This window comes from Vespa crabro, chromosome 1, assembly GCF_910589235.1.
Source record: "Vespa crabro chromosome 1, iyVesCrab1.2, whole genome shotgun sequence".
NCBI classification, from domain to species: domain Eukaryota; kingdom Metazoa; phylum Arthropoda; class Insecta; order Hymenoptera; family Vespidae; genus Vespa; species Vespa crabro.
Window position 1 is genome coordinate 18,611,712 of NC_060955.1, and position 15,000 is coordinate 18,626,711.

General features: G+C 31.2%; 1 protein-coding gene across 9 annotated transcripts in view; it reads left to right on the forward strand.

Annotated features, from left to right (window-relative positions):
• Window positions 1–15,000, forward strand: part of LOC124430963 (serine/threonine-protein kinase tricornered) — a 107,361-nt gene that overhangs the window by 88,659 nt on the left and 3,702 nt on the right. For 6 of the 9 annotated variants that reach the window (XM_046978284.1, XM_046978235.1, XM_046978267.1 and 3 more), the window contains 9 exons: window positions 10,114–10,190; window positions 11,179–11,412; window positions 11,656–11,863; window positions 11,971–12,088; window positions 12,207–12,346; window positions 12,434–12,634; window positions 12,772–12,924; window positions 13,064–13,222; window positions 13,744–15,000. The exon at window positions 13,744–15,000 is cut by the window's right edge and continues 3,702 nt beyond it. In XM_046978284.1, coding sequence (XP_046834240.1) covers window positions 10,114–10,190; window positions 11,179–11,412; window positions 11,656–11,863; window positions 11,971–12,088; window positions 12,207–12,346; window positions 12,434–12,634; window positions 12,772–12,924; window positions 13,064–13,222; window positions 13,744–13,859 — 1,406 coding nt within the window. In that variant the 3' untranslated portion in view covers window positions 13,860–15,000. Of the gene's footprint in view, window positions 1–8,626; window positions 8,855–9,573; window positions 9,597–10,113; window positions 10,191–11,178; window positions 11,413–11,655; window positions 11,864–11,970; window positions 12,089–12,206; window positions 12,347–12,433; window positions 12,635–12,771; window positions 12,925–13,063; window positions 13,223–13,743 lie in introns of those variants that run through there. The other 3 variants (XM_046978295.1, XM_046978276.1, XM_046978311.1) reach the window with 3 other exon arrangements.

Below are 15,000 nucleotides of genomic sequence, written 5' to 3' on the forward strand. Positions count from 1 at the left end.
GATGGATAATACGTATGAGCTTGCATACGTTTGTGGGTATATACTACACATATACATATATATATATATATACGTTCATACTTATTATTTACGTATACACTATATGCATACGTATGTTTGTATGATGCTTATACGTGTGTGAGCGGCGAGATATGTTCACGTGGGCGTATTCACGCGTTTCAGGTGAAAGCGAATGTTCTGAGAGCGTATTTTTCTTCTCTCGGGATATTATTTCGGCTCATTGTCGGTATGGGTTCCTTACGTATCGCGACGAGTGTTTTTCTTTCTTCATGCTCCTCGAAATTCTCACTACTTGTTCGTTCGTTCGTTCGTTCTTTCTCTCTCTCTCTCTCTCTCCCTCTCTCTTTCTCTCTCTCGCTCGTTTTTCACAATTTTAGTTTTCTACTACTTCTACCACTTCTGCCTCTTTTTTTCTTTCTTTCTTTCTTTTTTTTTTTAACTTCCCTCTCTTCTTTCTTTCTTCTTTACCACTTCTAACTCGTAAGAACAATAAAAAAAAAGAAAAGGGAAGAAAGAAAAAACAGAACAACAACCATTATTCTCCTCTCGCGTTGGGAAAACGAGACGATTGTTGAGAAGACGACGATGACGACGACGACGACGACGACGTGGAAAGGAACAGCTTTCGAACTTTTTCGCGATTAATTCTTCTTTTTTTTATTATTATTATTACTATTATTATTATTATTATTACTATGTTTTTTCTTCTTGTTTTTTTTTGCTTTTCTCTTTCTTCGCTGAACTTTCATCTAATCTCGACGTTATTCCGCGTGATTTGCCTTTAAGAATTACTCGTTAATTTCTTTTTCTTCTTTTATTCTTTCTTTCTTCCTCTTTTTTTTTTTTTTTTTTTTTAACACTATCGTATTTCTAGTCTAGATAAACTTAGAACGAGAGAGAAAGAGAAAGAGAAAGAGACAGAGAGAGAGAAAGAGAGAAAAAAAGGTGATAAGAGAAAACTAGTTTCTACTGGTACGAGAGATGTTGATTCGTTAAAAGGATCGTAAACGTATCGATGGGAGAGGATCGATAATCGGAAGGTGATGAAAGAAGGGTGGTAGAATATAGACGGGAGAAGAGAAGTGGAGAAGAGAGGGAAGGAGAGGAGGATGGTAGAACGATTGTCGGAGAATCGAAACGAGTTGTTAAAAGTCCCGAGACTTTCATTTCTCTGCGGCCGGCTTCGTGGTTTGACAAGCCGGCGAAATCACTTCCGAGCCGGAAACGACGATTCTCTCACGGCTGTTTTTATCAGATATGGCTTTATAGAGAGAGAAAGAAAGAGAGAGAGAGAGAGAGAGAGAGAGAGAGAGAGAGAGAGAGAGAGAAAGAAAGAGAGAAAGAAAGAAAGAAAGAAAGAAAGAAAGAAAGAAAAACCAACGCGAGAGCAAACGCCTGATTCGGTCCGTCGGTTGGTCGAGCAGAAAAAATAATAGCACGCAGGGATCGAGAGGGAGACGTTAGAGGAAGAGGAAAGTCGAGTGATTACTCGCATCGATGCCCCTTCCGTTTTTCTATTTCGCTTCGTTTACCATTTTCTCTCTCTCTCTCTCTCTCTCTCTCTCTCTCTCTCTTTCTCTCTCTCTCTCTTGCTTTTGATTCCTTTTTCTTTCCATTTATTTGTTTTTCTTTTTTTCTCTCTATCCATTTACAATTTTTTTCCCAGCTATTATTCTAAATCGTTGTAATATTTCTTTTATATATATATATATATATATATATATATATATATATATATGTATGCATGTATGTATGTATGTGTATATAGTTTAGGTCATTGTAGCTGTCTTCGTAAATAAAATTAATTTTCGATTAATTAAGATCCTCGATCGAAATTAATTAAGGTCAATTAAATTCGCGAATCGTTTGACGTTAGTATCTCGCTTATGTATTAACTAACAACGCTCCTCGTATTTCAAAGTTTCATCGTGTACGACAAGCTCTTTGCTTGTGCTACTGTTTAGCCTCGGTCTTGTGAGATTTAGAGCACAACGTGCCGAACAGGACGCGAAACCAGGGTTTCGGTGAGACGCAAAGAGACTAAGAGGAGATAGATCGAAAGAGAGACAGACAGAGAGTGTATGTGTGTGAGAGAGAGAGAGAGAGAGAGAGAGAGGGAGATAAATAGAGATAGAGATAGATAGAAAGATAGGAGATGCACGTTGGTGTGCTCACTGGTCCGAAACCTTTGGGCCAAGGACCCAGATGAGTATGTACTTTGAGGTTAACTGATATCCCGGTGATACGGTTAAATAAAATATTACTTAATCGTTATCGTCATTCGAGCGTGTTAGAAACGATTCGATGATAGTGTTACTCCATAGGGAAAATTACATTTTACAATATCTCTTTTATTACGATCGACAAAATCGTAAGTGAAAGCGTAACGTTTAGAATAATAAGGATTCAGTATTTCTGTTCTATTTTATTTATCTTTATATGAAAATAAATATGTAATGAATAATTTATGATGATAAATCATTACAATTGACATATTAATTTCTTTTATTCCCTTGAAAAATGCATATGTGTCTACGTACGTATATCTGTTATATAACGTTTGTACGGCATATTGAGAGATATCTATTTTTCAACAGATCGTATAATTTTTATCTAATATGTACTCATTATTATTAAATATATTTATAAACTTTACGTAAGTGCAGAAATATCGATAATCGAAAATGCTTTATATACAAAAAGAAAAAAAAAATTTAAAACACAGCTAGCAGTAGATTATCAATTGGAGGTTATATGTTGTGCGTGTTATATTTCATTTGTCAGATATTTATTTAACAATTTTAATTAATTATTACAAAACTAGTGGTAGCTTCTTCCAGCTGATTTAAAGTTCATGAGCTTACATGATTCATTGAAAATGGAGTGTAAGATCATTTTTAATGCATCCATCTCTCTTTCTCGCCCTCTCATCCTCTTTACCACCCTCATGTAGCTTTTCTTCGCGCTTCAACCCTTTTTAACTGTTCTCTTTCACACGACGTCCTTATTACTTCGGTCTTCTTCCTTCCACCCTTCTTCCTCTACGTAATAGTTTATTACGTAACGAATGTCGACGAGTAGCAGCGAAGCCCTAGGAAGAAAAGGTTCACCAACGGAGTATGTGTACATGTGTGTAGATATATATATATATGTCTCTCTCTCTCTCTCTCTCTCTCTATATATATATATATATATATATATATATATATATATATATATATATATGTATATACATTATACATAGATTTGAACAAGACAAAGAGGGAAGACCAAAGATATAGCCGATATAATTCCTTCCTTCTTTGTTCGTTGCGAATATGTACGTTGCGATCTCTGTCACGTCCTTGGATTTTATTTATGTAAGAAATCGTGTTGTAACAGTTAAACGCGAAACAAGTTTCTTGTTACTTTCCCCCACAGTCAGTAGAAGTCTCATTGTGATAGTGCTTTTTGTTCGAATAAATAGAAAAAGAAAAAATAGAAGAAGAAAAAAAAGGGCAACAAAAAATCTCAACGCGAAAAGGCTCGTAAAGGTCAATTAGGGGGTAGTTGATTTATTCGTTTGAGGAGGGTAATTTTTTTTTTCTTTTTTCTTTTTCTTTTTCTTTTGTTACTAAGAATTCGATAAATTTGTTTGCCTTTGCTAATATTGGATTTTTTTTTCTTATTTCTTTTTTTCTTTCATTTTCATTTCGAATTTCTTCCTATTTTTTTTCTTCTGTTTTATTTTTTTGTTTGTATATATCATGCGCGATCGATGGTGTTTTGTGGGTATGTTTTTTTTTTAAATAACTTTTTTTTTTTTTTTTTTTTTTTTTTTTTTTTTTTAATGCAAACCTTCACTCTACCAGGTAGGGCAAAAGTTTTCAGATGAGTAAAAAAATTTTCGAGTAATTTCAAAGATCTTTTATACTTTTTCGATATCGTTTAAACTAATCTTTGTTTTTCAAATAGTAAAAAAAAAAAAAAAATAGAAAAAACTTCCTAAGTTTGTACTCAGAAAGAAAAAAAAAAGAAAAAAGAAAGAATAGTTTGAAGAGTATCGAAAAAAAGTAATTGACTTTTAAGAATATCCTTTTAACTACTTAAGGACTTTTGACCTGCTCCGTAATTATTGCCTATTTATCTCGCATATAAATTGAATTGTTTCCTTATCAATGATTAAAAAGAAAAAAAAAGTGACAATTTTTTCTTAACGAATAATCAATAAATAAATTCTTTCTCTCTCTTTCTCTCTCTCTCTCTCTCTCTCTCTCTCTCTCTCTCTCTCCTGTTGATATTAAGAAAGAAGAAACAATTATCTCCGAAGAAGAAGAAGAAGAAGAAAAATTGTCAAGAGCATGTAATTTTCTTCGAAATAATGATCAAGGAGCTCGATATTTATCTTTTTATGTCGATTACTATCTGGAGATCGGCGCTTGGTAATCATAACTGTACTCATGCACGTAGAGCGCAACGAGGAAGAACAGGAGTGAAGAGATGTGAAAGAAAGAAAGAAAGAAAGAAAGAAAGAAAGAAAGAAAGAAAGAAAGAAAGAAAGAAAAAACGAGAGAGATACCGTAAGCGTTAATTGTGAGATCCTTAATGCCACAAACAAGTAGACTGGCACGTGCGATTTAACTCTCGTTGTTGAAGAGCGTGTCGTATCCTTCTTCCTTCCTCTTTTTTTCTTTTTTCTTTTTTTCCTTTGTTTTTTTTTTCTTTTCTTTTCCTCTCCGGATTAAATAAAAAATTTCATCCCTGAATCTATTACTTAAAAAGAAAAGAACAAACAAAAAATAGATAAAAACAAATAAAAATATAAAGAATGAAGTGGAACGAGAGAAATTTTTATTTATTTTCTCTTTCTCTCATTTTTTGTCTTTCTACAATTTACTCTTTTTCCATAATAAAAAAATATATATATATTATATATATAAAAATTAAAAAAAAAAATAAAATAAAAAAAAAATAAAAAATTTTCTATCGACAATTTTTCAGGAACATGCGTTAATGAACGGTGTCTTTATGCGACATCGCACGGTGATCGATTTAGCAAGCATGATTAATCTCCTTTCGCGGCTGACGTCACTTCATTACCGCACGAACCTTCTTCCTTGCCCGATTAAATAGAGTCACCAATATATAGACCTACACATACATATATACACGCATATATATGTGTATAGTCCTGTATCGATTCGTAAAGGGACATTTAATCCCATGCTCTTCGGTGTCTCCTCATACGGAATATAGACGATGATGAGGAGGAAAAGGAAGGGGGTGGAGAAAAGGGAGTCTTTTCTTTCGTCATTGTGTGTACTCGGAGTGACTGACTTGTTCTTTGATAAAAATGGAACAAAATTTAAATAGATAGATAGATAGACAGAGACTTTCTTATCAATATCTTTTTTTTTTTTATTTTTGTTTCAATCCTCACTCTTTCTTTTCTGTCCTTTTTTATTTTTTTTTTTTCTTTTTTCTTGTTCTTTTTTCATCCTTTTTTTATTCGCGACAAAGTCTGATAATTAATTCTTCTCGGTAAGATACGAATGACTCTCTTTGCTATAGAAACGAGAAAGAGAGCCAGAGAGAGAGATAGATAGATAGAAGGAGAGAGAGAGATTAACATTCTAAGGCTTCAGAGATTACTTCAAAATGACCTTGTAAAAATTTATATTGTGATCAAAGAATCGACATATGACGTATGCGAATTAAAAAAAAAGAAAAGAGAAAATGAAAATGAAAAATAAAAAATGAATAAAAAGGAAAGAAGAAGAAAGGAAATAAAAATAAAATAAAAAGAAAATTTCTCTATAAAACTGTAAAACTTTTTTCTCTTAATATTTTATTTTACGTTCGTAAAAGATCGTATGGTCAAGAATAGGTTAAATGAACATTATTACATTCTAACGACTACGACCAACGCGTTCTCTTAATTTCCTTTAACGGATCGAATAAAAATATGTATGTTGTACTATATATATATAATATATATATATCTGGTACATACGTATTACATAGATAAATACGTATCGTTCGTATGTAACTCCATTCTTTATTTTACAATAATGTTATATAGACAAGGTAATGAAATACTTTCGAAATGGCGCGATGGACAACGAATCGCGATACGCATGTTGTTTTCCTCTCCCTCTACTTTCCCCCACCCTCTCTTTCTCTCTATCTTTCTTTCTCTTTCCCTCTCTCTCTCTCTCTTTCCCTCTTCCTCTCTCTCTCTTTCTTTCATTTTGCGAGACCTAATTTCCATTTTGCCATATATGGTCGAGGACGCGATGTGCGCTAGCGAACGAACAATAAATTTGAAACACATTATTTTTCCTTGAGACATACACACGCAAACACATGTAAAATGGCTAAATTTAAATAATTATATAATGTGTATATATATATATATATATATATATATATATATGCATATAATTAATATTTAAACGTTGTTATTGAGACCAAAACTATGATCGCATCCCGCGCAAGACAAATGTTACGTTAAAATTTTTTTTTTATCCTCAACCAAATCACATTTAAATACCACTGTTGTTTTTTTTTTTAAGCTTATTGCAAATGACAAAATTTTACGATTTTAATGATCGTATTGTATTCATTATTGTGTTATTATTAGGTTGGAAACTATGAAACGGGCGTTTTTGTTATTTATTTTCATTCAACGCCCGTTTCATAGTTTCCAACCTAATATTTCTCGTTAAAGTTGTAATCAAACAAATTATCAATGAATTGTACATCCAGGTTTTATTGTCATGGAGATATCAACATGTATATAATAAGTTCATTTAGAATTTTTAATTCATTTATTTTTAGTTCATTATTTCTTGATTATTTTCAAGACAATAATTTTTTATTAATATATATATATATATATATATATATATATTAATAATAATATAATAGTTGATAAAATAATCAGTTTTATTGCACGTATATTGCAATAATCATATAAGATTAAAATCATCGATCCCACAGGAAACGTTCATTTCTATTTGTATTAATTAATGATGAGTATAATGTAAAATAAATAACTGTTATATATGAATATTTTAATTAATATAAATAATTAAGTATCAGGATTGCATAAATTATATTACGTAGTGATATTTTATTATAATTATAGCAATTACATTTATTTTAAATATTGAACCGTTTAAAAATACTGAATAAATAAAAAATTTGATCAAAGCTTTAACGATCGTGTCAACAACGTATATTAATATATTTAGAATTTTCTTGAGATAACTATAATTATCTTTGATATACAATGAGTGTTAAATGTTGAATGACTATAGTCATTTTCAATAAGAAAAGATTTAAGGATTGTAAAAAGGAAAGTATATGGATTAGAAATACTTATCTGGATAAGTATTTCTAATTCGATTGGAAATAGACAACACGCGAAAGTTATAGATAGTAATCTCCTTCAATCAATCTCGAAAGCTCGACACCGGATAAATCTTCGCGACGAAACCGATTCGCTCATCTTCGTAATTGCGTAAGACTGATTCATAGGATGACAACATAAGATGACCTTGAAAATGCCAAGAGAGTTTTGTTGTAGACAAAACGATTGTATGCAATGTAATACGCAAGTGTAATTCCGTTCTAAGATAAAATGTCTTTGTTTAATTAGTTTCATCATTCGGAACGTTCGAGCATTAATATAATGCACGATTTCAAGTTACTCATAAGTGAGAAACTTTCTTTAGTTTCCGTTTTCAAATGGAAAAGGAAAAAAAAAAATATATATATATATATATATATATATATATATATATCGTTTGAAGAATATTAAAGAATTGTTTATCTAGCTTTTTTTCAAGTGAGATTTTTTTTTTAATTGGAAAAATTATTCTTAGCAAATTTATTTTTAGCAAATTTTACCAATCTTTTACTAATCTTTTATAACGATATATAACTTTGCACACGATTCTGTTTTGTCTTTTTTTTTTATCATCGCGCCACAAGATTACTTATTAGTTAACATAAATTTTTTATATGTTTTATAATCGATGTTTAGTATATTATATAATATACATTATCTAATATGGTGTATTTATATAATATAATATATTATATTATATCAATACTTATTTTATACTATACTAAATATAACAATTATGTCAGTATAATAATGTTATACTATAACTATTTTACATTATGTAATTCTTTTCGTAATATATCAAAAAAAAAAAAAAAAAAAAAAAAAGAAAAAAAAAAAGATTAAATTATCGACGATTAATATCTTTCTATTTTTTTTTTTATATTTTCACGACTTATATTTTCATAAAAAGAAGAAAAAAAAATGGAATGAATTCAAAAAAAACAAAAAGCAGGAACAAAAAGTACGATTTTCTTATATGTATTTGTAAATATTGCGATAATAGTCGATACGTCGAGCTCAGTGTCAATGTATACGAGGATAAGTTTCTTCGGTAATTATCGTAAGAGGCACTTAGCGTAGCACTCCCACGTTGTCTTTTTTCTTTCTTTCTTCTTCTTTTTTTTTTTTTTTGTTGTCTTTTTCTTTTTCTTTAAAGGCCGAGGCCCTCCATTACTCGCGACATGTAATACGCAACTTCATTTTCGAAGGCACCGCTCGCTCGTGTAGTCTTGACCGATTCGACGCGTGTAACCGCGTATCGCGTAATGTCTTACGTAGTTTCAAAATTTAATCTCGATTTCGTTTTTTATTATTTCCCTGCTCGAGCAATGCCGCAAAATTTCAACTGCTTCAGATTCTTCGATCGGACCGACAACAGCTTCGAGCAGAAACGACGTGTTTCAAGACAACGGATCGATGATTATTTATCCAACACTTATAGTTAGTAACGAGTCAAAATAATTTTCTAAGAGGATTTTTTTTTTCTTTTTCTTTCATTTTCAATCATTTCGATATAATTTGGAATAATTTTTACAAAGAATATCAACGGTCATAGTCTATTTTAATTCTTTAAATTGATTAAGAATCGTTGTTAAAATAAAAGATCACTTTGAAGTCTTTATGTCATGATGTTAATCAATAATTTCAATATAAATAAAAAATCATTTTTAATTATATTAAAATTATGTATGTAATAAAATATATATATATATATATATATAATTTTAATATAATTAAAAATGATTTTTTTATATATAACTATAAAAAGGAACAATCGAGCGTAATTAACAAATGTTATATAAAATAAAACATAATTATTTCGTGGTCAATGCGTCATGACGTAAATAAGTAATTTAAATTTTTCTTTCTTTTTCTTTCTTTTATAATTTTAATAACGTTAAAAATAATCTATATATATATATATATAAAGAGGAAAATTATTTCGAAGGCAGCGTGGCATGGACGGTAATATTATTTGAAAAATAAACAATTACTTTCGTGAGATATTTTCCGATATAGGGCAAGCTCTGATCGTAGTCGCTGATGTAAACAATAATAAACGATCGACGTGGATCCGTGGTACCTTGACAGATCGATAACAATTCAGTTGATCTTGATACTCCTTCAAGTATAGACGTAAATTTCTCATTTCTAACAAGTGAAAGATCGCTACAGTTCAAAGGCAATTAATTTTCTATGATATTAAATGTTTAACGTAACGTAAAGGCAATTAGTTTTCCATAATATTAGACACGTCTATAACGCTTTATAACATGGAACTGTTCAATTACATACAAATGTTAAATAATATTTTACATCGATTCGTGTTTCTAACGGCAATGTTTCATTTCTATATTTAACTTTTTCTACGTTTTATTTAAATGTTCCGAAATGACGTTCTATTCGATTTTAGAAACGACTTAGAAACGTTCCTACGTTTATCGTATTAACGACATTTAAATAGATAGTAACATTGTTAATACTTTTATGATAATACCATATGTGAACGAAATACGTCGAAAAAAAAGAACAAAGAAAAAAAAGAAAAAGGAAGAAAGGAAATAATAAATAATAAGAAAGGGCATTCATTCGATAATTGAATTATTATAATTTCGAATGTAATTTTTATTTTAAAACAATTAGATAAGAAATTGGAATAATTTTTGTTATAACTCGATATTTTTAAAAAATTTTTTTAGGGGTGTTGGAGATGGCTGCTACGGAGAGTACTATTCGATTTAGCGGGCACACGTTGGATAAAGCTACGAAGGCCAAGGTAAGAAGAAAATCTCTTGAAAAATCTGGGCCACTCTCTCTCTCTCTCTCTCACTTATCCTTCTCTAACAAACTGTATTTTATCGCTTCTTTATCTCTCTTTCTATTTCTTTCTCTCTCTCCTCTCTCTCTTTCTCTTTCTTTCTGTCTTTTTTCCTTTTTTTTTTACACTTCACAAAAGAAAATAGAGATCGATCGAACAAAGTCAATTTATCTTGAACATCGATGAGACTTTCTCGATAATTACAAAGTAAACTCGGAATGGTTATAATTCTTCCCTTTCCCTGCTACGTATGTATTATTTTTATTTCAAATCGGGAACAGTTTTTCTTGTCTGATTGTCTTGTTGATCAATTAACCTGTCTTTTTTTACTTGTAAAATCAATTTCGGTAGGATCGTACGTATTTGCTGGAGTAAAAATTCTTGAAAAGTAAAAATCTTTTGGAAAAAAAAAACAAAACAAAAAGAAAAATAAAAACAAAAAATAATATATTTTTTTTTCTTTTCATTTTTTTTTATTGTCTCTTTTATATGTATATATATGTAAACCACCGAACGATCATGTTTGAATTATTATTAATGAGTTATTATTAATATAATCATAATTAATAATACGATGTAAAAATAATTAATATAAAAAGAATCCAATATAAAAAGAAAATATTTTTCATAAAAATTTCAAGAAAGTATTAAACGAATTAGAATTAATATATTCAAACAATTAAAGATTAAGAATTGTTCTTTTTTTCTTTTATTTATTTATTTATTTTTTTTTTTTTTTTAAATTATTTAATTATTAATATCCACAAAATATTTAAAGAAAAAAAAAAGAAAAAGAAAAAGGTAAAGGAAAAGAAAAAAAAGGAGTGCTGGTCGATCGATAATTTCAAACTAGCCGCGTGTAGGGAAAAACAGGAAGCTTCCTTTTAAAAAATTAAAGCACTTAGTTGTTCCCTCTCGTATCTCTCTCTTTTTTTTTTTCCTTCAGGTAACGTTGGAGAATTATTACAGCAACTTAATAGCCCAACACATAGAGAGGAAGCAAAGGCTAGCAAAATTGGAGGAATCATTGAAGGATGAGGGCCTTTCGGAACAACAAAAGCAGGAGAAGAGATTGCAACACGCCCAGAAGGAAACAGAATTCTTAAGATTGAAAAGGTCTAGGCTTGGCGTCGAAGATTTCGAGCCACTCAAGGTCATCGGTAGAGGGGCTTTCGGCGAGGTAAAAATGTCACCAGTTTTTCTTTTTTTCCTTTTTCAGACTACTAAGATTATTTTTCCTCTTTATCTATGCTATTATTATTATTATTATTATTATTATTATCATTATTTTTATTATTATTAACTATATATTTTTAACGATCGTAAAACATGAAGCTCGAAACGAAGTTTACGTTTAATATGAAAATTTCATTTAACCGTTTAAATGAACTTTCTTCGTTAATGTCTACTCGTTTGAAAACAGGTGAGACTGGTACAAAAGAAAGATACTGGTCACGTTTACGCTATGAAAATATTGAGGAAAGCAGACATGCTAGAAAAGGAACAAGTTGCTCACGTCAGAGCTGAAAGGGATGTTCTCGTCGAGGCTGATCATCAGTGGGTCGTCAAAATGTATTACAGTTTTCAAGATCCCATTAATCTTTATCTAATAATGGAATTTTTACCGGGTGGTGAGTTCTTTAGTAGGGAAAAATCTTTTCTTTCATCGTTATCTATATAATAGAAGATGACGTTACAACATCGATTAATATATTATCTTTGTTATCATAATTAATAGGCGACATGATGACGCTTCTTATGAAGAAGGATACCCTATCCGAAGAGTGCACGCAATTTTATATTTCCGAAACGGCGTTAGCAATTGACTCCATACACAAATTAGGTTTTATTCATAGGTAAGATAAGAAAGGAAAAAAAAAAAAGAAAAGAAAATGAAAAAGATTCGATTAGAAAATATGAAGAATATTTCGTAGAATGTAATTAACATATATCATTCGTTTGTCGTAATTTCAGAGATATTAAGCCAGACAACCTATTGTTGGATGCACGAGGCCACATAAAGCTGTCTGATTTCGGGCTGTGTACGGGATTGAAGAAATCCCACAGGACTGATTTTTACCGAGACCTAAGCCAGGCTAAACCTTCCGACTTCAGTACGTAATTATCGAGAATTTTATTTTATCTCTCTTATCTAATCATTACGACGTTATTCAATTTCGATATCGATCGATATTATACAGTGACGTCGTGTGGAAGTGGAAGCGGAGGTGCTATGGATAGTAAAAGAAGGGCTGAAAGTTGGAAGAGAAATAGAAGAGCTCTTGCTTATAGTACAGTTGGAACGCCCGATTACATCGCTCCCGAAGTATTTCTACAAACTGGTTACGGACCAGCTTGTGATTGTTGGTCTTTAGGAGTCATCATGTATGAAATGCTTATAGGTCTGACATCAACTATCAATTATTTTTTAACAATCTTCTTGATCTTAGATGTATGATCGTACATTTCAAATAAATTTATGTTCATTCCAATGATATAATATATGTATATGTATATAATATATTCTTGTTGATTATAGGATATCCACCATTTTGTAGCGAGAATCCTCAAGAGACATATAGGAAGGTAATGAACTGGCGAGAGACGTTGGTCTTTCCACCTGAAGTGCCGATAAGCGAAGAGGCTAAGGATACCATAATCAGATTCTGTTGCGAAGCCGATAGAAGATTAGGTAGAGAGCATATATATATATATATATATATATATATATATATATATATATACATATATAAAATTAAATACAATTATATTATTTAGTTGTTCATTCTATACAAATTTTCCTTAACATTGTAATATTTAAATGTGCTTAGGATCTCAAAGAGGTATCGAAGAACTCAAGTTAGCTCCTTTCTTTCGTGGTGTTGATTGGGAACATATAAGAGAGAGACCAGCCGCAATCCCGGTCGAAGTACGATCCATCGACGACACATCCAACTTCGATGAGTTCCCAGACGTTAAGTTAGAGATACGTAAGTGTACACGTATATTATAAACTATAGTTGTTGAACGGGAACACCACTCGAACGATATAATACCCTTAACCTTCGAGAGTTGCTCGTATATCGAATATCGTTGACTCTCATATACGTCAGCCACTTGCTATCTGTTTCTCTGATAAATGTTCGTTAGTTCTCGATAAACGCGAGAACTTTGCTTCTATTTCTCTTACGTTCTTTTGTCTTTTTGCTTTTTAAAATTGAAACGTTCATGTCCATAAAAAAAAAAGAGAACAAAATTTCGAACGCTCCTTCACGTTCGATTAAATGCTCGATTAGAGAGATTCATTTTATTTTTAGAGAAATTTATTGTATGTATATATATATATATATATATATATAGATGAAATAAAACAAAATAAAATTCTTTAGATCTTTTACGAGGGAAACTAACTTCCTTTAGTTAATATAACTTTCCTTAAAAACTAATTTTTGAATCTTTGAATTGCAAACAAACAAAAAAAAACAAAACAAAAAGACGGATTATATTACAGCGTCAGCACCAATGCCACAGGACGGTGAGGTGATCTACAAGGATTGGGTGTTCATAAACTACACGTTCAAGCGTTTCGAGGGTCTCACGCAACGGGGAACTCCAACGAAAAAATAGCAACCCCCCATACCTTGCTCAAACATCAGCAATCATCAGAGCGACGCAATAGGAGGAATAGGAGTAGGATTAGGAGGTGGAGGTGGAGGAGGAGGTGGAGTTCCGGCCTTGGTACATCATCCTCATCATCATCCACCATTGTCCTCGACAACGTCGCGATCTACAGCAACGGCAACATCAACATCAACAACAGCAACAACAATTATATCATCATCAACAACAACAACAACAACTACTACAGCAACAACAATAATAGACGGCTGAAGACGATTTCTCTTTGTCTTTCGTCTAAGACGTTCTCACTCTCTCTCTCACTTTTTCGTCCTTATAAAACAAACACAACGTGCATATATCCTGCATAATGTGTTGATTCCGATAGGGCGAGCACATTGAGGAGAACTATTTTGTTACAATTCAAGGAATGGAATAATAATGACGAGGACAATGCTGATGACAACATTGACGCTTTGATCAAGAGAGAACCCGGAGAATGAAATTGGGAGAGGTAGAGTAGGAGGAGGAGAAGGAAGATGACACAAAAAAAAAATTAAAGAAAAAAAAATAGAAAGCAAGTGTAACGCAAGAGGAAAAAAGAAATTGGGAAGTTTTAAAAACGAAAAAACAAAACAAAACAAAAACTAAAATAGACGTTTCTTCACTCTAGGACTGATTTATCCGACTTTCTTCTTCATTAATACAATAAGTCTCTCTCTCTCTTTTTCTCTCTCTCTTTCTCTCTCTCTCTATCTATCTATCTATCTATCTATCTATCTATCTATCTATCTCTTTTTCTCACTCAATTTGTTGTATGGCAAAGATTGTCGAAGAAAAAGTCGTAGAAGAGGGAAGGAGAGGGGGGAACGCTTCGGGTCCTAGAAAAATCCTCGTGTACATCGAGAAAACTAATTTTTACGTATAAGCGTTTAGAATTTTAGAATCATTTATTAGATTTCTTTTCCTTCTTTTTCTATTTTCTGTTTTCTATTTTCTTTTTCGTTTCTTTTTTTTTTTCTTATTCGTAGATAACATTAACTCGTCAGAGATAGATAATGATCGAGCTGTCGAATATAAAGCTCTCTCTCTTTCTCTCTCTTTCTTTCTTCGAAGGTCATTTGTATAAATGCATGCTGTGATACGAAAT